General features: G+C 34.2%; 1 protein-coding gene across 4 annotated transcripts in view; it reads left to right on the forward strand.

Moving 5' to 3' along the window:
- Positions 1–25906, forward strand: part of LOC132723989 (mitofusin-2-like) — an 83887-nt gene that overhangs the window by 15547 nt on the left and 42434 nt on the right. For all 4 annotated transcript variants that reach the window (XM_060708797.1, XM_060708794.1, XM_060708795.1 and 1 more), the window contains exons 4-10: positions 2739–2865; positions 4098–4263; positions 6644–6765; positions 10608–10716; positions 11134–11389; positions 18880–18947; positions 23575–23696. In XM_060708797.1, the coding sequence (XP_060564780.1) occupies positions 2739–2865; positions 4098–4263; positions 6644–6765; positions 10608–10716; positions 11134–11389; positions 18880–18947; positions 23575–23696 (970 nt within the window). The remainder of the gene's footprint in view (positions 1–2738; positions 2866–4097; positions 4264–6643; positions 6766–10607; positions 10717–11133; positions 11390–18879; positions 18948–23574; positions 23697–25906) is intronic.

Consider the following 25906-nt stretch of genomic DNA (forward strand, 5'->3'; position numbering starts at 1 on the left):
ATGCTGAGTTCTTACTTAACCCCTAAAAAAGAACAAGATGTCAGAAAAACAAAACCAGCACATAAAAGAAAACTTATTCCAGCCTTTTTTCCACCTGAAATCAGAAATGCTTCCATATTTTGGACTTAAAACTAACTAAAGCAGATTTATTTTCATCTTCTGCAGTTTTTACTGAAATAATTACTTGCCTTGAAAATTGTTTAAAAAGACGAACCATGCCGTACAATAAGGGTGTTTTGTCATATTGTGAATAATACTATGTGGAAAACGGTTACGATATATCTTACCGTTACACACTTACAAATTGAAGTATCAAGTTTTTTAAATATTGTAAATGTAAGAACTATTTATTGATTTAAATTGTTTCTTACCTGATTATCCGTATACCTTCATAACACAATAATCAGCTGAAAATACGCTGATGCATGTTTGTAATACGTGTATATAGACTCAAGATCAGAAATAGGACATTGTAAGACATAATTATTTGGATAAAATTTGGTTGGATCCTAAATTTGTTGATTGACCAACACATGAAAATTAGTGCTCCACAAATAATAATGATTTTGCAGTATTGTTTTCCCTTAGGAATAGCAACCAGTAATGTTTTTACACATGCACTATTTCTGTTACAAATATGAACTTTGTGATATCATAAGATTTATATTTTATATTTGCTTTTGTTTGTAGTTAACAATATTATTTGTTATTGTCATTGAGTATTTATATTCAGGTGAGCAATATATGGGCTATCATGGTCCTCTTGTTTATGTTTTCAGAAATAAGTAATGCTTAATTGAAAATATAATATTAAAGAAATATAACAGTAACTGTATTACAGCTGTATAATACAGTAAATACAGTACCTAGAATACTTTTATTTTTAAATCAATAATTATGCCCCCACTTCGAAGAAGAGGGGGTATATTGCTTTGCACTTGTCGGTCCGTCGGTCCGTAGACCAAATGGTTTCCGAGTGATAACTAAAGAACCCTTAGGCCTAGGAACTTCAAACTTGGTATGGTGATTGGTCATGACCAGTAGATGACCCCTATTGATTTTGGGGTCAAGGGGTCAAAGGTCAAGGTCACATTGACCTTGTATGTTAAAACGGTTTTTCGATCAATAACTAAAGAACGCTTAGGCCTAGGAACTTCAAACTCGGTATGGTGATTGGGCATGACCAGCAGATGACCCCTATTGATTTTGGGGTCAAGGGGTCAAAGGTCAAGGTCACATTGACCTTGTAGGTAAAAACGGTTTCCGATCAATAACTAAAGAACGCTTAGGCCTAGGAACTTCAAACTTGGTATGGTGATTGGTCATGACCAGCATATGACCCCTATTGATTTTGGGGTCAAAGGTCAAGGTCACATTGACCTTTTAGGTAAAAACAGTTTCAGATCAATAACAAAAAAGGCTTAGGCCTAGGTACTTCAAACTTGGTATGATGATTGGTCATGACCAGCAGATGACCCCTATTGATTTTGGGGTCAAGGGGTCAAAGGTCAAGGGTCACATTTACCTTTTAGGTAAAAACAGTTTCCGGTCAATAACTAAAGAACCCTTAGGCGTAGGAACTTCAAACTTGGTATGATGATTGGTCATGACCAGTAGATGACCCCTATTGATTTTGGGGTCAAGGGGTCAATGTCATAGTGACCTTGTACTTAATGACCGTTTCTAACCAATAACTCAACAACTCAAGTTGCCTTGGTTGATATTTTTATGTGCTTTTGGTATACACATTTGAAGGTCTTATGTAATATTACAACTTGGCTGTCATTAATGAGGCCTATGTGATTCATAAAATTTATGTATATATTATTTGGTAAGATTTTTAATAACTTAAATTGCTGCACACAACCTATGGGGTCACAATAATTATTACCTTGTGACTAGTCATGACCAGTAGATACTAGATAACCCTTATTAATTGCTTGTTCACTGGGTCAGAAGTCATGCATAATAACCTGATCACAATCATGACAAATTGGCTGCCGATAGGGGGCATACATGTTTTACAAACATATCTTGTTATTATGGCCTTTGTATTTGAACATTAGACACATCTGCACTTTGTCTTTCAAATAATTATGACCTTGACTCAAAATTAACTAGACACTACTGCATTATGGCAAAGTTTGATTGTATAGAAACAAAACAAATATATTTCTGTACCTACTATTTATTAATGTATTAATGTGGTTTTTACAAATACTTTATGCATTATTGTTTTCCTTCTTAGGTCAATTTCTCCAAAATTATGGGACTTGGAATACTTTTTCAGTTTTTTAATTGGAATGTAAAGGGCAAATAACTTTTTTTTAGTTATGCTCCCTTCTGACTGAATATCTTGGTTAACTTTTTTGTTAAGGTACATATTTCAAAAGTATCAAACTTTTCTTTAAACTAAAGATTTATTTTTTACTATAAAATTTTAAATGCATTTGTAGGAGAGAGATAATCCTTAAAGCCTTTTTGTTTTATTATTTTCCTTGTTTTACTCAGACTTTTTGCCTTTTTCTCAAAAACTGTTGATGGTTTTTACTTCAAACTTGAAATATTTGTTGATTGTCAAGGACAAGTAAGTCTGATTAGCCTGTCTGCAGAGCTATGTCCCCTTTTCTATGTTTACTATCCAGCAAAGAAAAGTGGAGCTCTCTGTCCACAGACAGGTCTTGTTTTAATGTTGTATTAGTATTCAAGTCAACAATATTCCATTATTTGTATTACAGGTATAGAAACATCTAGGTATTTGGAAGGTGTGCAGTGCCAGGAACATGTAAAACAGTGTAGAGAAAGGGTCTGCAGTATAATGGAGGTGTTATCCAGGGATCATATGAAAGTTGTCTTCTTTGGAAGGTATGTCTGGTTTTAGTAGCTTGACTTTTCTTCGAAGGAAAAAATAGAGGTTGTTACAGTCATGTCGGGGTTCTGGTTGCCATCACCCAAACTTTAACATTGATCATAACCTTTTAAGTTTGTAGTGTATTGTCTTCATACTTGGCCTGTTACGAGCCAGGCGTAACGAGAAAGAAAAGCCAGCAACAAACTTGTAACAATAACAAATTTATTACAGAAAAATTATCAAAGAAAAATAAAATAACAAATTACGTTTACAAATACCTGAAATCCAAATAAAAATGAAATCTTAAATGTCTAGTCTGACCCTGGAATGATCCTTTTTTGAATAGCACACTTAAATCCAAGTAAAATCCAAGAACACTTTAGAATAAATTCCCACAATAAAATCCACAAGAATAATTTTAACTATTTTAAAATAATCCAAGCTCCAATAAATCACTTAATATCCAAGTTGAAAAATACTCTAAATATATTGATGACTAAAAAGGTAACTGATGACTTAAAAGATCACTGATGACTTAAAAGGTCATACGAAAGAAAAATTTCTCCTATATATATTAAGCTAAGAAGTTTCTAGAATAGACTTCCATTTTCTACAGAAATCATAATCTAGCAACTTCAACAATAAAGATCATTTCGGAAATTTCTATCTAAATATAATGCATGAGTTTTCTACAACAGTTAAGAAAGTTCTAGTACATACATGTAGTTTATGTTCTTAAAATAGAACAATGATAATATTGGAAATACCAACTGGTCAGATATAAATTATATACATGTAATATGTTGTATACATAACAGGCCACATAAATCCTTGGGACAAACCCTTCAAGAAGACCAGACTAACCTTGACCGTTATTTATAAATGACCTTGACCTTCAAGGTCTAATGTCTAAATTTTTCTTGATTTTTGCTGATTTTGCTATTAGTGCTATAACTTTATTATTTTTGAATGGATTGTCTTCAAACTTGAACGCAACAATATTTTAGGATAGACCTTCAAATTAAACAGACAGACCTTGACCTTCACTCATAAATGACCTTGCTCACCCTCCTATTGATATGGACACCTTTAGATACAAAGTGAAACATATACTGTTTGTTGATAGCATAAATCTTTAACTGCTGAAATATGAATGTGTTATCACCTTAGTGATTACTTTTCAAATTAACAGGAGTTAACTAAAATTGGCATTATGGTGATATCCAACAATTTTATCATTTTATAGAACATCAAATGGGAAAAGTACAACAATAAATGCTATGCTGCGTGAAAAAATATTGCCAACAGGAATAGGACATACAACTAACTGTTTCCTGCAAGTGGAGGGTTCAGATTCTCATGAGGGTTACCTCCTTACTGAGGAAGAGCCAGATAAACCAAAAAGTGTACAGGTATGTTTAATCTTGTTTAAATCACTACCTTTTGAAGAAAAAAAAATGGAGCCTCTTGTTGATGTGGTTGTTAGATGCTGATTTGGACTATTTTCTCTGGAATTATCAAAGCTATTCACTTCAACAGTGCTGCCAATTATCCACAGATTTGCAGAATTCCACAATTTTAATTCCAAGAGACCATTTTTAGCTTGACTATACAAAGTACAAATGTATATGGAGAGCTGTCCTACTCACCCGGCATCAATGTCCATTTACACATCCAGATTTCAGATTAAAGTTTTGGTGCAGTGAAATATTTTTTGCTTTCTTTATCATGTGTGACAATATTCATAATTTTAGCATGAATATTTTCAGAATTATTCTCCCCTTGAACTTGGATTTTTTTTTTATAAATTTATAAGAAATTGTTAATTTTGCTTTAACTTCTTTATTTTTCAAAGGATTTGCTATAAATTTAAATTTAATATCAACTCCCATTTAATAAATATATGACATGGTTCATAACTCTAGCATCAATATTTTCTGAATTATCTTTCTGTAAATTTTCCTTATTTTTTCTATAACTTCTATATTGCTTCAGGGATGTCTGTTTAAAGATCCTGTAACTCAAATTTTTTATGGTTTTATATCATAAATATGATGCTCAAATGAAGATTTAAAGTTCCAAAAAGCATTATTTGTAAAGATATTACCAAACTTACATTTCATGAAAATAAAGGGAGGTACTTTAAATTTTTTTTCAATAAAGTCTGTGGGTGAGGGGTTAACACGCGAGAAGTTATACTATATATATTCTTGTGAGTGTCTATCAAGTTTGTTCAAATAAAAGCCCTCGGGTCAAAATTGGCCCCGCCCCAGGGGGTCATTGCTTTTCCTTATTTGTATATAGTAAAAACTTAACAAATCTTCTTTAAAAAAACCAAAAAAGCTAGAGCTAAAATATTTGGCATGAAACATTGTCTGATAAGTGTCTACCAAGTTTGTTCAAATAAAATCCCAGGGGTCAAAATTAGCCCCGCCCGAGGGTCATTGCTTTTCCTTATTTGTATATAGTAAAAACTTAAAAATCTTCTTTTCAAAAAGTGAAAGAGCTAGAGCTAAAATATTTGGCATGAAACATTGTCTGATGAGTGTCTACCAAGTTTGTTCAAATAAAATCCCTGGGGTCAAAATTGGCCCCGCCCTGGGGGTCATTGATTTTCCTGATATGTACCGGTATATAGTAAAAACTTTAAATATCTTTTTTTTGAAAAACCGAAAGAGCTAGAGCTTAAATATTTGGCATGAAACATATTCTAGTGAATGTCTATCAAGTTTGTTCAAATAAGAGCCCTGGGGTCAAAATTAGCCCACCCCAGGGGGTCATTGATTTTCCTTATATGTATATAGTAAAAAATTAAAAGATCTTCTTTTAAAAACCCCAAAGAGTTAGGGCTAAGATATTAAGCATGAAACATATTCTGGTGAGTGTCTACCATGTTTATTAAAATAAAAACCCTGGGATCAAAATTGACCCCGCCCTGGGGGTACTGATTTTCCTTATATGTCTACAGCAAAAACTTAAAAAATCTTCTTTTAAATAACCCATAGAGCTAGAGCTTAGAAATTTTTCATGAAACATCTTCTTTGTCTACCAAATTTGTTCAAATAAAAGCCCCAGGGTTAAATTTGTCCCGCCCCGGGGGGTCTGAGTTTCCTTTATGTCTATAGTAAAAACATTAAAAATCTTCTTTTAAAAACCCCAAAGAGCTAGAGCTGAGATATTTATCATGAAACATCTTCAAATGGGTGTCTACCAAGTTGGTTAGAAAAAGCCCCTGGGTTAAATTAGCCCCGCCCCAAGGGCCTATATACAGGTGAGCGATTTCAGGGCCATAATGGCCCTCTTGTTTTTATTGGTGGAAGAAGACCTTAAGACCACTGATGATCCGTTATATAGCTGGATAGCTTCCTCACATGAAAGAATCCCAAGTCCCTGTCTGGATTCAAACCCACAGTGATGACAGGATAGTGGTTTGAAGTCAGTGACCTTAACCTCTTGGCAATGAATGCCCCCACCTTGGGTTGTTCCCCAACTTTGGGTGAAGTATTGAGTCACTGGTGCAAAAATTGCTCTTACAGCCTTGATTGACTTATATGCATTGAATACATTGACAGATGTGCAGATTCTTGTTAATCTTTTATTTTTCGCCAGACCATCATCAATACAACATACTGTATCAACATGAAACTTTATAAAACTCAGCTATGACAATGACAATGATTTCTGCATCAAATTAATTTTTGTGTAATCTTGAAATAAAGGTAAGTGTTTATCCACAAATGGTGCATTTATTGAATGATAGTATTAATGTTTTCATGTTTGTCAAAATTTCAGTCAATCAAACAGTTGGCCAGTGCTCTGAGCAATGTCAAATTGAAGGAAAATTCATTGATCAGAATATTATGGCCAAAAAACAAATGTCGATTGCTGAGGGAGGATGTTGTACTAGTAGACAGGTATATATATATTCTTGATTTAATGTATAATATGAACAAGAATATTCATGAGTGTTGTAGAATTTTTAGAAATAAATCCAATTGATACTCTTTATGATCAGAATACAACATACACTCTGATCTGCCAGAGCAACCCCCTGAAGTTGATAACTGTCTTACCTGACCTTGTTTCAGTCTGCCCAACATTCAGTATTTCCCTTTAGTCTGATTCGAAGTGTAAATAACAGTAATACACATTATATTAATTGCATCTGTTTTGTTGACATTAAAAAACATATCTTACATTCTAATATGCTTCTTACCCTTCATCTATTAAAGAGACAGTGTTGTTGTGTGCATTATCACCCAATATGTTCATGGTATAAAACAATGATAATACATCATATAACATTTGACACATCACTTGAAATAACCAAATGATGTCAGGGAAATAACTTTACCCCTCAATATAGTTAAACATATGTTTATTCTATTCTCTTACAATAGGCATGTAAAAGGCAATGGCTATCAAATTTTTATGCCCCAGGCATATAGTAATTGAACCGTCCGTCTGTCTGTCCGTTTGTCCATACAAGGTTAACCTAAAATGGCAAGTTGGATTTTTCTCAAGTTCTACCTATACCAATGGCTTCATACTTTACACATTAACTAAACAACACAAAGTACATAATCTGTACTATGGCTTTCATTTTTACCAAGTTATTGCCCTTTTCATCACTTAGAAAATGAATATTTGGTTAACATAAAATGGCAAGTTGGATATATCTTAAGTTCTATCTATACTAATGGCTTCATAATTTCCACCCTTACTTATCAATACAAAGTACATGATATTGTCAAGTTATATATCACTTTAAAAATAGGGCCTTGTATGGTTAACCTTTTCTGGCAAGTTGGATGTATCTTAATTTCTCCTAATTACTTCATTTATTTAATGATATCTTTCATATTGGGTTGGTGGATACCTTAAATGGTCCTCTTATTTTTCATTGAGTAAGGGGTCTCTAGGGCCAAGCTCACTGGTGTAAAAAAACAAATTTAAACATTTTGTTCATACAGCCTATTTTTTAGTTGATGTCATTCATGTTTAATACAAACTGCTAACAGTGGTCCTCTTCCTTTGGGTTTAGTTAGGGGTCATTTGGGTCAAGGTCAAAAATATATTTTGACTTTTTGTGCCCCCCACTATGGGGGGGGGGGCATTCAGATTTATCCTGGTCCGTCTGTTCTCATTTTGTGTCGCACGTAGCTTAAAAAGTATTTGACCTAGAGTCATGAAACTTTACAGGAATGTTCCTCAGTATGTGAAGTTGTGCTCCTGAGTATTTTCTTGTGGATGTTATTGCCCTTGACTTAGTAAAAATTTGCAATTCAACTTGTGTCGCACTAAGCTTAAAAAGTGTTTGACCTAGAGTCATGAAACTTTACAGGAATGTTGCTCAGCATGTGTAGTTGTGCACCCTGGTATTTTCGTGTGGATGTTTTTAGTATTTGTAGGGTTATGGCCCTTGACTTTTTCACATTTGTTCATGCAATGTTATTTATGGACAGATGTCTTTTATATTTGATAGGAAAATAACTTGCATGGTATTCTTCCTTCTGATTGAGGTAAGGGTCAGTGTGTCAAGGTCACTGGTGCTAAAAATAGAATTTTTTTACACTTTAGCCCTTATAGCCTTTATTTATTAACAAATGCATTTTATATCTGGTAGCAAGATAACTTGGTCTTCTTTCTTTGGATAGAGTTAGGGGTCAGTTTGGTCAAGGTCATTATTGCTAAAAATAGCCTTTATCTATGGACAGTTGTCTTTCATATTTGGTAGGAAGATAACTTGCATGGTATTCTTCGTTTTGGTTGAGTTAGATGTTAGTGGTCAAGGGTGCCAATAATAGATTTCTACACATTTGCTTAAACAGCCTTTATTTTTGACTGATGTTTTTCATATTTGAAAGAATGATAACTTGCATTCTTTGGATTGAGTTAACTGGGTTCAACGTAAAGTCTTGCTTTCATATATATTTGATAAAGTTGAATATTTTTCAACTTATCATAAGTCATAGCAATGACTTGCCAACTTATATTTTTCACACTTACAAAATGCCATGACTCTATCAAGTTATTAACTGTGTTTACAATTATTTTATTTTTTTTTTCCATAACTGAGTGAATGGGTAAACATTTTTTATATGCCCGAAAGGGCATATTATGTTATACCCCCTGGCGTCCGTCTGTCTGTCCGTCCGTACGTCCGTCGGTTAACAATTTGGTTTCCGGAGCATAACTTAAGTTCCATTTGGCCCACAATGTTCAAACTTCATAGGATGATTGCCCATATTGGGTAGAAGACCCCTATTGATTTTGGGGTCAAAAGGTCAAAGGTCAAGGTCACTATGACCTTAAAACTGAAAACAGTTTCCGGAGCATAACTTAAGTTCCAATTGACCCACAATGTTCAAACTTCATAGGATGATTGTCCATATTAGGTAGAAGACCCCTATTGATTTTGGGGTCAAAAGGTCAAAGGTCAAGGCCACTATGACCTTAAAACTGAAAACAGTTTCTGGAGCATAACTTAAGTTCCATTCGACCCACAATGTTCAAACTTCATAGGATGATTGTCCATATTGGGTAAAAGACCCGTATTGATTTTGGGGTCACAATGTCAAAGTCAAAGTTACTATTTCCTTGATACTGAAAACAGTTTCCGGAGCATAACTTAAGTTCCAATTGACCCACAATGTTCAAACTTCATAGGATGATTGTCCATATTTGGTAGAAGACCCCTATTGATTTTGGGGTCAAAAGGTCAAAGTCACTATGACCTTAAAACTGAAAACAGTTTCCGGAGCATAACTGAAGTTACAATTGACCCACAATGTTCAAACTTCATAGGATGATTGTCCATATTGGGTAGAACACCCCTATTGATTTTGGGGTCACAAGGTCAAAGGTCAAGGTCACTATTACCTTGATACTGGAAACAGTTTCCGGAGCATAACTTAAGTTCCATTTGGCCCACAGTGTTTAAACTTCATAGGATGATTGTCCATATTGGGTAGAAGACCCCTATTGATTTTGGGGTCAAAAGGTCAAGGGTCAAGGTCACTATATCCTTAAAACTGAAAACAGTTTCTGGAGCATAACTTAAGTTCCATTTGGCCCACAATATTCAAACTTCATAGGATGATTGTCCATATTGGGCAAAAGACCCCTATTGATTTTGGGGTCACTAGGTCAAAGGTCAAGGTTACAATTACCTTAAAACCAAAAACAGTTTCCTAAGCATAAGGTAAGTTCCATTTGGCCCACAATATTCAAACTTCATAGAATGATTGTCCATATTGGGTAGAAGACCCCTATTGATTTTGGGGTCACAAGGTCAAAGTCACTTTTACCATAATACTGAAAACAGTTTCTAGAGCATAATTAAAGTTCCAATTGGCCCACAATATTCAAACTTCTTAGGATGATTGTCCATATAAGGTAGAAGACCCCTATTGATTTTGGGGTCACATGGTCAAAGGTTAAGGTCATTATTAATAACTTAAGTATTAATCAACCTACAGCTGTAAAATTTTATAGGATGAACAGCGAATTCCTATGTCTTACAAATGCTTCATCCTTACTATAAAAAAAAACACTTTCGGGCATATAATGCTCCGCCTAGCGGTGCTCTTGTTGAAATATAGTTACTGACAAGAATCTGAGCCTTGTGCATTTGTGTTGAACAAAACACATTCTTGTTTTTGTTTGTTATTCCTTCATTATTTACTATCAAGCACTGAGAATAGCCAAGTACACTGTTTTACTGACAGCTCTTGCTTTTGTTCTTTTCTTACAGCCCTGGGATTGATGTAACTCCAGATTTAGATCTTTGGATTGACAAGTTCTGTCTTGATGCTGATGTTTTTGTTCTTGTCTCTAATGCTGAATCTACTTTGATGCAGACGGTGAGTAGATTTATAGTAGTGATCATATCTTACACCCTATTTCTGACTGCTGTCCTTCTGTCTTGCTGTCTGCCATCTTTCTTTTATCCTTCTGTCTGTTTTCTTTCTGTCTGATTTTCTTTTGTCTAATTTTCTTCTGTCCTTTTGTCTGTTTTCCTTCTGTCCTTTTTCCTTCTGCATGACTGTCTGTTTTCTTTCTGTCTGTTATCCTGCCTGGCTGTCTCTGATCTGTCTGACTGTTTGCCTTCTGTGTTGTAACCAGTCTGTATTCCTTAATCTATAGTACCATTGTTATAAAAAATGTTTTCCTATTGATTATTGTTAAGAAACAAATAATAAGGACATTGTTCATTCATTGAGCCCTGCTTGGGGCCCTTTGTTTGTTTCCAACAACATGTTTCGTTTTATATTAAACAGGAAAAGAATTTTTTTCACAAAGTCAGTGCAAAATTGTCGAAGCCAAATTTATTTATTCTGCAAAATCGCTGGGATATATCTGCATTTGAAGATGATGTTGATGAAGTAAAACAGCAACATTTAGATCGTAACCTAGAGTTTTTGTGTGAGGAATTATCCTTGATGGACCATAAAGAGGGACTTGAGAGAGTATTCTTTGTTTCCTCTCGGGAGGCTTTAGCAGCAAGACTGAAAGAGAGTGGAACACCAACACCAAGTAAGTTGTTAACTTGATTATTATTTATTTATGTAAAAGGGAGAGCTATCCTGCTCACTGGGCATTTATGTCTGTGTCACATTCTGAATTAAAGTGATAAAACTGAAAAGTCAAGCCTGTAAATAATACACATAGAATTATCGCCATTTATATAGAAATTTTGCTTCAATGACTGAAAAATAACAGGTACAGCTGGATATAATTCTCAAAAATATACATGGTCAATGTGTCTTAACATTTGTTTCAATTTTCTGGGAGTATTACAAAGGTAGTTCACTGAGTTCCCTAAAAGTAAGGAAAGTGACTCATGATCTTATTTGAATGAGCGAGAATTTCAGAGCACTGCATTTGGGATGTACTTGATGTAGGTGCGTCACAAGCTTAAAATAACCATTTCAGGGAATGATGGGTTTTGCAAGTTGAAAATTTAAGTAAACAGGTTGAATCAATTGTTCTATGACATGCATGTAAATAGTTTTCTGGTGAGGTCCATCACATATTCATATTTGCCCTTTTTGACAAGAGCAACAATTTTAACATTGCTTGTCTAATTAAAGATTGTCTGTAGTAGAAAAAAAGACAAAACTATGAAAAAATAATCAATTATGATATAAATATATTTCTGTATATCAGTATTAAGAAAACACTCAAATGTTCAATATTTTGGCATCATATAATACGCATATGAACATAAAACTTATAATGCCTTTTGTACACTTATGTGCACTTCTGTAACATTTCTGTAGGGTAGGGGTGTGAAGGTTAGAAAAAATGCTAACCGTTTAAATGGAAACCTAATAACCTTGTTAAACGTTTAACCAGCCATACAAAAAGAACTCATAAATTTTAAACAATTACTGTTACTTTATGACAAGATATGACATTTAGTTGGTACTTTGTTGTACAAAAGATATCCTATTAAAGAGTAGCAATTCTATTTAAACTTCACACAGTGATAGTAGCATTGGGAGGAAGTGCAATGTCCAAGAATCTTTATTCTACCTTACTTTATTTTTTATATTACCTCCCTTAAGTTAAAACTGCTTGTCTTGAGTTTTATTTCCAAACTATCAATGATATCTATTTGAACTAAATACAGTTGTAAAGACCTGAAATAGGAAGTGCAATATCAAGAACCATAACTTTACATTTACTTAGTTTTTGAATTATCTCCCTTCATAATATTTAAAAATGCTTGTTCAAAGAATAACTTGAGAAATATTGAAGCAATTTGACTCAAACTGTACACAGTGATAGAGATTAGCATGAGGAAGTGCAAAAAGTGTACAAAAGTTTGAATATGGGTCACCTGGGGTCAAAATCTAGGTCACACTGCTCAAATATGGGTAATCCTTGTTAACACTCTAGTGGTCACATTTTTGACTCGCCTGTCATGAAACGTGGTCAGAATGCTTGTTTAGGTAATTGTTTGGATGAGTTCGATGGGTCAGGTGAGCGATCTAAGGCCATCTTGGCCCTCTTGCTAGCCATTTTTAGTCACACAAGACTTAAAAAAGACACATAAGTTAAACATTATGAACAAGATCAAAGAGAATTTACTGTTACCTATTGTTCTCAAAGTCACACATGTACCTCTGGCTTTGTACGAACGCTTTTCTTGTCTGGGACAAAACTTTGAAACTTCAAGAGGTATCAACATGAAACTTTGTAGGTAGACAGATCTAATTGAGTAGGCATGCAGTGCACAAGAACCGTAACTCTGCCTTGCCTAATTTTATAATTATTGCCCTTTGTATATTTTTACACTTTGAACTTTGTCTGGGACATAACTCTAAAACTATAAGAGGTATCAACATGAAACTTTGCAGATAGATAGATCTCATTGAATAGGTTTGAAGTGCACAAGAACAGTAACTCTGCATGCCTAATTTTTGAATTATTGGCCTTTGTTTATTTTTTACACTTTGAACTTGTCCTGGACATAACTCTAAAAGTTTAAGAGATATCAACATGAAAATTTGTAGGTAGATAGATCTCATTGAGTAGAAGTGCATTGTTAAAGAACCATAACTCTGTCTTGCCTAATTATGGAGTTATTGCCCTATGTTCATTTTGACACTGAACTTTGTCCGGGACTTTACTCTAAAATTATAACAGATATCAACATGAAACTTTGTAGGTAGATAGGTTGCATTGGGTAGAAGTGCAGTGCTTAAGAACCATAACTCTGCCTTGCCTTATTTTGAAGTTATTGCCCTTTGCTTATTTTTACTTTATGACTTTTGTCCGGAACATAACTCTAAAACCATTAGAGATATCAACATGAAACTTTGTAGGTAGATAGATCTCATTGGATAGAACTGCAATGCTAAAGAACCTAAACACAGCCTTGTCTAATTTTGGAGTTATTGCCCTTTGTTCATTTTTAACCAGGTTTTCCGAAGGAAAAAACTGGTTATTAGATTGAGGTATGTCGGCGGGCGGGCGGACGGGCGGACGGGCGGGCGGGCGTAAACAATTTCTTCTGTGCGCAACTCCTCCTACATTTCTCAACGGATTTTGACCAAACTTTCACAGAAGCTTTGTCATCAAGTGCCCTGGCGCATATTGTCGGGGTTTTGCGATTAGATAATATTTGACCTAATTATGACCCTTTGTTTTTTTTCCTTATATAAAATATATAGTGAACAATTTCTTCTGTGCGCAACTCCTCCTACATTTCTCAACAGATTTTGACCAAACTTTCACAGAAGCTTTGTCATCAAGTGCCCTGACACATATCGCCAGGGTTTTGCAATTGGTGTATATTTGACCTAATTATGGCCCTTTGTTTTTTTTCCTTATATAGAATATATAGTGAACAATTTCTTCTGTGCGCAACTCCTCCTACATTTCTCAACAGATTTTGACCAAACTTTCTCAGAAGCTTTGTCATCAAGTGCCCTGACACATATTGCCAGGGTTTTGCAATTGGTATATATTTGACCTAATTATGGCCCTTTGTTTTTTTTCCTTATATAGAATATATAGTGAACAATTTCTTCTGTGCGCAACTCCTCCTACATTTCTCAACGGATTTTGACCAAACTTTCTTAGAAGCTTTGTTATCAAGTGCCTGGCACATATTGTCGGGGTTTTGTGATTGGATAATATTTGACCGAATTATGGCCCTTTGTATATTTTTATGCCACCGCAGCATCTGCGATGCGGTGGCATATAGCGATTCACCTGTGTGTGTGTGTGTTTGTTTGTGTGTGTGTGTGTTATATAGATTATATAGTGAACTTAAAAAATCTTCTTGTGAAAAACCACTAGTCCAATTTCAACCAAACTTGGCAGGATTGATCCTTAGGTGAAGGGCTTCCAAAGTTGTTCAAAGAATTTCATTCCATGCAGAAATCTGGTTGCCATGGCAACCAAAAGGAATTATAAGAATAAATTTAAAAAATCTTCTTGTAAAGACCCAAAAGGCCTAGAGCTTAGATATTTTGCATAAGGCATTGTCTGGTAGACCTCTACCAAGATTGTTCAAATTATAGCCCTGGGGTCAAAATCGGCCCCGCCCCAGGGGTCATTGATTTCCACTATATGTACATATAGTAAAAACTAAAAATACCTTCTTGTAAAGACCCAAAAGGCCTAGAGCTTAGATATTATGCATAAGGCATTGTCTGGTAAACCTCTACCCAGATTGTTCAAATTATAGCCCTGGGGTCAAAATGGGCCCCGCCCCGGGGGTCATTGATTTTCACTGTATGTACATATAGTAAAAACTTAAAATAAAGGCTAGAGCTTAGATATTTTGCATAAGGCATTGTCTGGTAGACCCTTACCAAGATTGTTCAAATTATAGCCCGGGGGTCAAAATCGGCCCCGCCCCAGGGGTCATTGATTTTCACTATATGTACATATAGTTAAAACTTAAAATATCTTCTTATAAGGACCCAAAAGGCCTAGAGCTTAGATATTTTGCATAAGGCATTGTCTGGTAGACCTCTACCCAGATTGTTCAAATTATAGCCCTGGGGTCAAAATCGACCCCGCCCCGGGGGTCATTGGTTATCCTTATATGTATATAGTAAAAACTTACAGTAAAAACTTTAAAAAAAATCTTCTAGTAATTGACAAATGCTAGAGGTAAGATATTTTGCATGAAACATTGTGTAGTGAAGCTCTAGCAAGATTGTTTAAATTATAGCCCTGGGGTCAAAATTGGCCCCACCCCTAGGGGTCATTGATTTTCACTATGAACATAGAGTAAAAAATTAAAAAATCTTCTTATCTGAAGGTACAAGGCTTAAAGCTTTGATATTTGGTATATTATATCATCTTTGGGTCCTCTATTAAGTTGTTTTAATTATGCCCCTAGTGTTGAAATTGCCCTGCCCCAGAGGCGCTAGATTTCCTTATATGTATTAAGTAAAAACTTGAAAAATCTTCTTCTCTGAATTGATAAAGGCTAGAGTTTAAATATATGGCATGAGACTTTGCGAAGTGAACCTCTACCACGATTGTTCAAATTTTAGCCCTGGGGTCAAAATTGGTTCTGCCCCGGGGGTCATTGATTTACATTATGGACATCTAGTAAAAAAATAAAAAACATTTTTGTCTGAAGGTACAAGGCATAGAGCTTTCATGTTTGCTATATAATATCATCTATAGGTCCTCTACCAAAGTTATTCAAATTTTTCCCCTGGTGTCAAAACTGGCCCTGCCCGGGGGCATGATTCTCATTATGTACACATAGTAAAAACAGAAAATATAAACAAATGTTTTCTGAATTGGAGAAAGCTTCAGCTTAGATATTTGACTTGAAATGTTGTTTGGTGGACCTGTATCAAGATTGTTTTGAATTAAACCCTTGGGTCAAAATTTTGCCTTGACCAAGGGGACAGTGACCTACTTTCTTGTCCTTTGATGTACAGCAATGAAATTTTGATCATGTGCATAGTTTTAGTTGTAAAATTGAACTTTGATATCAGGTGACCTAGATTTTGATAATGTGACCTACTTTCTTGTGCTTTGATCTACAGCTATGAAATTTGAACCATGTGCACAGATTAAGATGTAAAGTGGACTTTTGATATCAGCTTACCTAGATTTTGACAAAGTGTCTTACTGTGTTGTCCTTTGATGTAGTCATGAAATTTAGGCTGTGTGAAATATGACCTTCACCACCAAATTCACTAGACTCAAGTGCATTGATATATTCCTGCTCTGATCTTTTATTTGATTAACAATAGATTTAATCACTAATCTGATAATAAGAATTAGATAGGTCAGGGATCTATGCATTTTGACAATCTTCAATAATTGTATAGAAACAAAAAAAATATGTTCCTACACTACTATTTAGTGTTGTATTAATGCGGTGGCATAGCATTTTTCTCAAATGCAATCTTGTTTCCTTATACAGAATATATAGTGAACAATTTCTTCTGTGCGCAACTCCTCCTACATTTCTCAACGGATTTTGACCAAACTTTCTTAGAAGCTTTGTTATCAAGTGCCTGGCACATATTGTCGGGGTTTTGTGATTGGATAATATTTGACCGAATTATGGCCCTTTGTATATTTTTTCCTTATACAGAATATATAGTGAACAATTTCTACAGTGCGCAACTTCAAAAATTAAGCAAAAATAAAGTACTGTTTACCTTTCTAAAACATTTGGGGGAAAAAGGCGAATAGACAAAATAAAATTTCTCAATCATTTTTGTTTGAGGAATATTAAAAAAGCCATAATTCCTCCTAAAAATTCAATTAAAAACAAATGCCCCTTCATGACAAAGCTTCTGTGAAATATTTTGCTGAAAACCTGGTTGCATCGCATTGCGATGTTCCTTGTTACTCTTTGAATTTTACCCTGGACATAACTCTGAAACTATAAGAGATATCATCACGAAACTTTATAGATAATTAGAGCTCATTGTATAGAAGTGTAGTGCAAAAAAAACCATAACTCTGCCTTACCTAATTTTGGAGTTTTTGCCCTTTGTTATTTTTTTATACTTTCCTGTGTCCAAAACCTTCTCGGGGAGCATCACCCGGTTCAATTGGTTCTTGTTATATTGGTTTTCTTACTACAAATGCATTCATTGTACACAAGATTAAATTTATTTGCAGATGCTATGCAATTTAGTGCAACAGTTGTATAAATAGTAGCATCTATATGTGTTGCTTTTACTAGCAGTGGCAGAAAATGTAATTATCGTGATATCATAGAACCAGTGATATCATAAGAACTGAGTTTATTTGGTCAATTTGATGGCATACGTTTGTAAATGGTTAAAAACTGATGATGATGAATCAGACTGGTTTATTTATACTTAAATTAGATTTATTTTACAAAGAAATCAATAATTTATTTGGATAAAAACTGGACCCTCCATTCAGCAGCCACCTGTCTTAAGCAGCCAAAATGACTGCATCCCTTGGCTGGCTGCTTAAGACAGTTTTAACTGTATACAGAAATGGTTCTTAAAATTTCTCAAATAGTTCAGGTTTGCTAATAGATTGCTGCCGGAGCTAAAAATAAAAACTTTTTAAAATTCTAGTCACCATCTAAAAGTTTTGTTCAGTGTAAATATACTGGTTGGGGACCATCAACCGGACACTTTTTGAACATTTTTCTATACAGATTTCATAATTTCTTACCTAGAGACCTGAAAATTTGACAAAGTACAGCTAGGTTCTTCTCCTAACTAACAAACTATTTTGTTTATTTCTGATTATATTGACACTTACATCTGAGGCCTGTCGTCGAGGGTATCAAAATTACCTAAATTGTCCACGCTACAGTACCATGTGTCCGGACGGTTATGTAAACAACTTGATTTAATTTAGATAAAAGCTTGGATGTTTTATTTTTTTATTTTTAACATAATGTTACAATGTATCAGCAGCAAATGCTGAAGTTTTGGATATTCTTTTGTTTACTCTGCAAATGATTATAGATGGTAAATGAGGTCAGGTATTGTACTCTTGATGCCCCAATTTTCAGCATTAACATTCTTGAAATATACAATAAAATATTACCATTTACGTAAGTTGAAATAAATTTTATTAATCATAGAAGAAACATGCATGCTGATAATAAAGTGACTGATAGATCGAAAACCACTGAACAAAGAAAAAAACTAAATTAAGCATTTTTGGGGTCGTCCGGGTTTGATGGTTGTCCGGTTTTGGTGGTCTCCAACCAGTACTTAGTATTTAGTCTATTACTTATTAATAATATGAAATGTATCAATTCAACAAGTTTGTTCTTTTAACACACCAACCCCTGCACACTGAAATTTGTAAAATTGATGTTTTTACCAATGTCTTAATAATGCAGTCATGTTCATTTCTACTCAGGTGAGTTATAAAGGGCCATAATGGCACTCTTGTCTTCCTTTACATTGACCAGTATACTATTTGATTGGTTGACCATGCTGTCTTCACTGAAGATGTTGTTGTAATTTATTTTAGCTTGTGTCTTAAAACAATGATGGTATGTATTGTCAATAACTCATAATTTATTTCAGCTGGTGTCATGCAAGAAGGCTTTCAAGAGAGGTTATTCACATTTGCAAATTTTGAAAGAGTATTTGAGGTACTTCATTTTAAACTGTAGTTATGTATTTGCCTAATCATGTTTACATAATATATAAATCCATTTTTGGGCATCATAAACTTAGCTTATAAAAGTAATTTTACTGAACAGAAAATAGTTTTCTCACATGCCAAGTATGTAACAGTATGATTTTTGTGCTACAAAGTAGTGGTGACATAGGGATCATTTCCCCGTCGTCTGTTGATCGGTCTGTCTGTCAATTACAAACCTTCATTTGCTATTAATTTTGATGAAGTCTCCTTCTACACCTCAAAAACTCCTAGTGCAATTCCATCCAAACTTTACAGGAATGATTTGTACCAAGTCTAGTTGTGCATATAGTCGGCATTTTCCAATTCAATGATTTTGAGTTATGGCCCCTAAATATTTTTATTTTTTTAACTTGAACGATTAAAAAGCAAGACACAGAACAATACAAACATTTATTATCAACAACTATTAATTTAATAGTAAGTGACGACTTTTAGCAATACAATACAACGAATAACAGTTAAAAAATTATAACATAAAACAAACAATACTATGTAAACAAACATTTTTGTATATAAAAAACAAACAGTTTCTACAATAAGTGATAGATTTTCAATCAGAGCATATATTATCAAGAAATTATATCAAATCAAAAGTTAAAAAAAATCTTTGATATCACGATCGGCTTATAAGCAATACGCTATAAATAACTAATTTGTTAAACCTTGAAAAAAAACATATATCTAAAGTGTTAGCTAAATTATTAAAAGAGATCAAAAGATAATGATTTTTGAAGTATATTTGTGATTAATTTTGTTAATCAAAAAGTTTTTGCATTTGTCAATTAAATATTAAGTGTCTTTATTAAGGTATATTTATTGTTACACCTTGAAAAAATCATTTATCTAAATAGCTATTGATAGATCTATAATGGATTATCAATTAAAAATTAAAATGTCATAATTGTTTGTGTGCCATCAATCAATATACCACAATTTTAAGGATTTTAAGTATAAAAATTCCTTTTATACTTGAATAAAACTGTAATAAAAAAGGGCCAAAACGTCTCGCGGAAAAGGGCCGAAACGTCTAGGGGCCGATTTTTGCAAAGGGGCCGATTTGGTTTGGGGCCGAAACGTCCTGTTTGCTAATTTGAATGACACTTTACAGAAATGTTCGACATCTCAAGTCCTTGTGCATATGAGATGTGTTTTCCTGTTGAATGATATTTGGCTGAGTTCAATGAGTTGTGCTAGACAAAGCATTTGGTTTAGAGTTTCATTCTGTATTCACCAAATTCAAAGAACAGTTATCACTTTTCTCTATGCTCTCTGATAGCCCAACAACTAGAGCTAAGAAGTTTTGCATGAAACAAAATGTAATAAATCTGTACCAAGATTGTTCAAGTTACGTCCCTGCGGTCAAAATTTGCCTTGCCCTGGGGGTCATGGGTTTCTCCTATATGCACATAGTAAAAATTGATCTTTAAAAAAAGTTAATAGAATCTTGTCTCAACACGGCATAGGGGTATTTGTCAATCCTGTGACAAAATCTTGTATGTTGTAATTAAGGATGTAACAACACTTGAATATTTTATATATGTAAATAATTATTCTATTAAAACATTTAAAAATTTCCAAACATCCAAGAATATGTTTAATATGTACTGCAAATATTTATCCGCATTGATTTCTTATTGAAAAATTTGACTTAGACTTTATCGTATATAGATTTCTAATTACTCCCCTTTATTTACATGAAAAGTAAAATGTAAATTTTTACAACTTATGCTTTTTTGAACTTACAATATTGATAAATCTTCATTTGAGCATCAGATTTATGATATAAAACCATAAAAAAAATTGAGTTACAGGATCTTTAAGGTATGACGACCCTAACGGGCACTATATACTTTAAAGGACACTTGTATGCAAAATTTAAACAAACTTTATCATACAGAAACAAGTTATTGCCACTTTTCTGAATTTAATCTTGGCTGTTAGAAGGGCACTTTTACAGAAATAAGGAACCTTCAAATATTCTACAATATCATCCTTATGAAATATGTTTTCCCCATTAATTTTTGGTAAGAAACAAAATGTAACATTCAGCTAACAATCCACATAAACAAAATGATTGTTTCTACTCAAAGTTTATGAAATATGTATATAAATGTTACCCTACCCCACCCATTTTTAGCTCACCTGTCACAAAGTGACAGGGTGAGCTTTTGTGATCGCTTTTCGTCCGGCGTCCGTCCGTCCGTCCGTAAACTTTTGCTTTAAATGACATCTCCTCATAAACCACTGAGCCAATTTCATCCAAACTTCACAGGAATGTTCCTTTGGTGGTCACCTTTAAAAATTGTTCAAAGAATTTAATTCCATGCAGAACTCTGGTTGCCATGGCAACCAAAAGAAAAAACTTTAAATATCTTCTTTTAAAAAACCATAAGAGCTAGAGCTTAGATATTTGGCATGAAACATCTTCTAGTAAGTGTCTACCAAGTTTGTTCAAATAAAAGCCCTGGGGTCAAAATTGGCCCCGCCTGGGGGGGTCATTGATTTTCCCTATATGCATATAGTAAAAACTTAAAAAATCTTCTTTTAAAGAACCCAAAGAGCTAGAGCTAAGATATTTAGCATGAAACATGTTATAATGGGTGTCTACCAAGTTTGTTCAAATAAAATCCCTGGGGTCAAAATTGGCCCCGCCCCTGGGGGTCATTGATTTTCCCTATATGCATATAGTAAAAACTTAAAAAATCTTCTTTTAAAGAACCATAAGAGCTAGAGCTTAGATATTTGGCATGAAACATCTTCTAGTGAATGTCTACCAAGTTTCTTCAAATAAAAGCCCTGGGGTCAAAATTGGCCCCGCCCCAGGGGGTCATTGATTTTCCCTATATGCATATAGTAAAAACTTAAAAATCTTCTTTTAAAGAACCATAAGAGCTAGAGCTTAGATATTTAGCATGAAGCATCTTCTAGTGAATGTCTACCAAGTTGGTTCAAATAAAAGCCCTGGGGTCAAAATTGACCCTGCCCCAGGGGGTCATAGATTTTCCCTATATGCATATAGTAAAAACTTAAAAAATCTTCTATTAAAGAACCCAAAGAGCTAGAGCTAAGATATTTAGCATGAAACATCTTCTAATGAGTGTCTACAAAGTTTGTTCAAATAAAAGCCCTGGGGTCAAAATTGGCCCCGCCCGGGGGGGGTCATTGATTTTCCCTATATGCATATAGTAAAAACTTAAAAAATCTTCTTTTAAAGAACCCAAAGAGCTAGAGCTAAGATATTTAGCATGAAACATGTTATAATGGGTGTCTACCAAGTTTGTTCAAATAAAATTCCTGGGGTCAAAATTGGCCCCGCCCCTGGGGGTCATTGATTTTCCCTATATGCATATAGTAAAAACTTAAAAAATCTTCTTTTAAAGAACCATAAGAGCTAGAGCTTAGATATTTGGCATGAAACATCTTCTAGTGAATGTCTACCAAGTTTCTTCAAATAAAAGCCCTGGGGTCAAAATTGGCCCCGCCCCAGGGGGTCATTGATTTTCCCTATATGCATATAGTAAAAACTTAAAAATCTTCTTTTAAAGAACTAAAAGAGCTAGAGCTAAGATATTAAGCATGAAACATGTTCTAAAGGGTGTCTACCAAGTATGTTCAAATAAAAGCCCTGGGGTCAAAACTGGCCCCGCCCGGGGGGGGGGGTCATTGATTTTCCTTATATGTGTATAGTAAAAACTTAAAAATCTTCTTTGGAAAAACCCAAATAGCTAGAGTTTAGATATTAAGCATGAAACATCTTTAAGTAAATATCCACAAAGTTTGTTAAAATAAACGCCTGGGGGTCAAAACTGGCCCTGCCCCAGGGGTGTCATTGTTTTTAACTATATGTGTACAGTAAAAACTTTAAGAATCTTCTTTTAACAAAGCCAATGAGTTAGAACTTAGATGTTTAGCATGAAACATCTTCTTATGGGTGTCTTCCAAGTCTGTTCAAATAAACAAATAAAAGCCCTTGGGTAAAAATTGGCCCGGGGGTGGGGGGGGGCTATATACAGGTGAGCGACCTCAGGGCCATCATGGCCCTCTTGTTTGAAATATGTATAAAAATGTTACCCTACCCCACCCATTTTTTGAAATATGTATAAAAATGTTACCCTACCGATACCCATTTTTAACACGTGTTTCCTACTTAGAGAACCTAATTAAGAAATCCCTAAAATGAGTTTCCTTAAATTTTCTCAAAAGTATATTGGTTGATCTTGTAAAATATTAGATACTTTTACTGTCTGTTTTGATTTTATTGCACTTTGAAAATCACAGGTACTAAATTTAGCATTTTTTAGCCAGTGAATACCTATATTAGGTAAATAATTAAAATTTAAAACTTTTTTTTTTCCCAAAAGGGATATGAGAGATACATATATTATGTTAGAAGAAAAAAAAAGTTGAGCCTTCAGGGGTTCAAACCAATGGCCATAAGTTTCAATATATTAAACAGTAGTTCTAGCCTATAGCAAAGGTAATGCATTAAGATGGTCATTCCTTAACTTTGATGTGTTATAGAAATGATCTTAAAAAATGGTATATTAAAATCAAATTATTACAATTTATTACAGGAGTGTATATCTAAGTCTGCAGTGCGTACCAAGTTTGAGCAGCATACAAACAGAGGAAAAAGTATTATAACAGATTTAAGAAAACTGATGGAAGATTTATTAAAGAAAAGTCAGGAACAAATGTAAGATTTAGCATGACTATTTAAAGTATATGGAGAGGTTCCCTACTTACAACAGCTTCCTTGTCTGGTTTTTAGCTTGACTAATTAATCCCCTTCCGCGTAGCAAAAAGGGGATTATAGGAACAACCTCCGTCTGTCTGTGCTATTAAAGAAAAGTAGGGAGCCATCAAACTGTAAACAGAACAAAAGAGAACAATAGAGTTTATTCCGTTACAATAGAATAAGGGGCCATGGCCCTCTATTAAACAAAAGAAAATAACAAAAGAAATGGCCCCTTAGTCCATTGAATTGGAATGTCCGTCCGTCTAAGTCTAGTATGAGAAAATACAATTAAGTCTTATTGAGTGAAACTGCAATGCTTAGAGTTTAAATATTTGTTATGTAGCATTGCCTTGTTGACCTCTACAAAATTGATATAAATCAAAATTGGCCTTGTGGACCACCACAGAACTAATATGAATCATGCCCTGTGAGTCAATATTTGGACTGACCTGGGGACAACTTAATTTATATATACTTATGTAGAAATAAAACATTTAAATCCTATTGTATGAAACTATAATGCCCAGAGTTTAGATATTTAGAATGTAGCATAACGTTGTGAATCTCTACAAATATTGGCCAGCCCTGGGGCCACTTAATTTATATGAACTTATTTTGGAAAACACATTTAAGTCTTATTGATATTTGGCATGCAGCATCAATTTGTAGTTTCTACAAAAGTTTTATTACACAGAAAAAGCGGGATATAGGAGATGCAAAACGACCAACACCAGGGTAGGTTTAACTGCTTTTAATGATGGTCTACCGGTTTCGGTCTTACTATAGACCTTCTTCAGGACAATTTTACATTGAAAATATATAGCTAAAGTACACAAAATGATCGGATATGTAAATGACGTATGTTACTATATATAGTAACATGAACGTTCTGGTAATTGGCACTGTGCCAGGTCCTTGGTTAGTTTATTGATAAAACAGTTTACACGTGCATTTGTCGTTCTTCTGAAAAATTCCGTAGATGTTGCCAATGTTAATGATTAGTTCGTTGCTTTCGCTATTTTGTCCATATTCGTCTCTACAGAGAGTTGTATCATGGAGAGTTTTATTTGGTGAAACTATGGGTGTAATAAGGTCTAGTACCTGGATTTTACAGTTCTCAACGTCTTCTTGTTTGGGTTGTTTTGTTTCTGTTCTTGGATTCTTTCCTTCAATGATCCTAAATCTAGGGGTCACTTTATAATTCAATTCCGGATCATACTTCTCCACTGTTGGTTTTGGTGTTCTATTTGTTCTCTTTGGTTGTTGTAGCTCCACTTCCGTCATATGCATCGATTTTCTTGCATGCCGTTTGAGGTTGGATTTACTGGAAAATGTTTTTAGGCACCAACTACACTCGTATTCTGTTTTTTCTTTTTCAGTTTGATCATGTTTCTTCTTGTGTTTGTAAAACATGGAGGATGTTGTCGAGATATATCCACATATGTCACATAGTCTCATGAAGTTGGCTGTACTTGTCCTCTTTTGTTTCTTACGTGATATTCTGTCCCATACTGCTGGCTCTTCATTGATTTCCGCATTTATGTCATCTGTCGTAGCTTTTCTAGCTGTATATACTTCCATATTTGATTTACTGAATGATATTTAAACCTTCTGGTTGTTTGGTTTTCAAAAGACGTATCCAAACTTCTTCAGTTCTAAGTCTGACGTTCGTGTTTTTTGTTGTTGTTTGTATTATGACGATGTTCATGTTCGTGACGTCGTGCGTCAAAAAGTGGCGGGAAACCGGTTTCACGTTGTTTTTAGCGCATATATCAGCTGAATGTCCATAGAGCCTGTCTCTAAATGAGTTACCAGATTGACCTACATATTGAATATTGCATTTCTTACATGTAATTAAATATATAATACTCGTACTTTTGCAAGTATAGTTGCCTTTGATCTCGTAGGTTTTATTCGTTTGCGAGCTTTTGAATTCCTTACATTTGGCCATAAATGGGCATGCGTAACATTTTTCGCCGCACGGGTAGCTGCCGCTGATTTTTGAGGGTACCTGTAATGCTGATCTAACAAGAATCGATTTTATATTAGTTGTCCGTCTTTGGACTGCTAAAATTGCTGTATCTTTAATAAATTTAGTCGTATCGTTTTCGTATAGAATATTTTTGAGCGTGTTTATCAATTTGCTAACTGGTGGATTTTTAGGATTA

The sequence above is a fragment of the Ruditapes philippinarum genome, unplaced genomic scaffold (assembly GCF_026571515.1).
Source record: "Ruditapes philippinarum isolate M1 unplaced genomic scaffold, ASM2657151v2 ctg1596_1_1_1_1, whole genome shotgun sequence".
NCBI classification, from domain to species: Eukaryota; Metazoa; Mollusca; class Bivalvia; order Venerida; family Veneridae; genus Ruditapes; species Ruditapes philippinarum.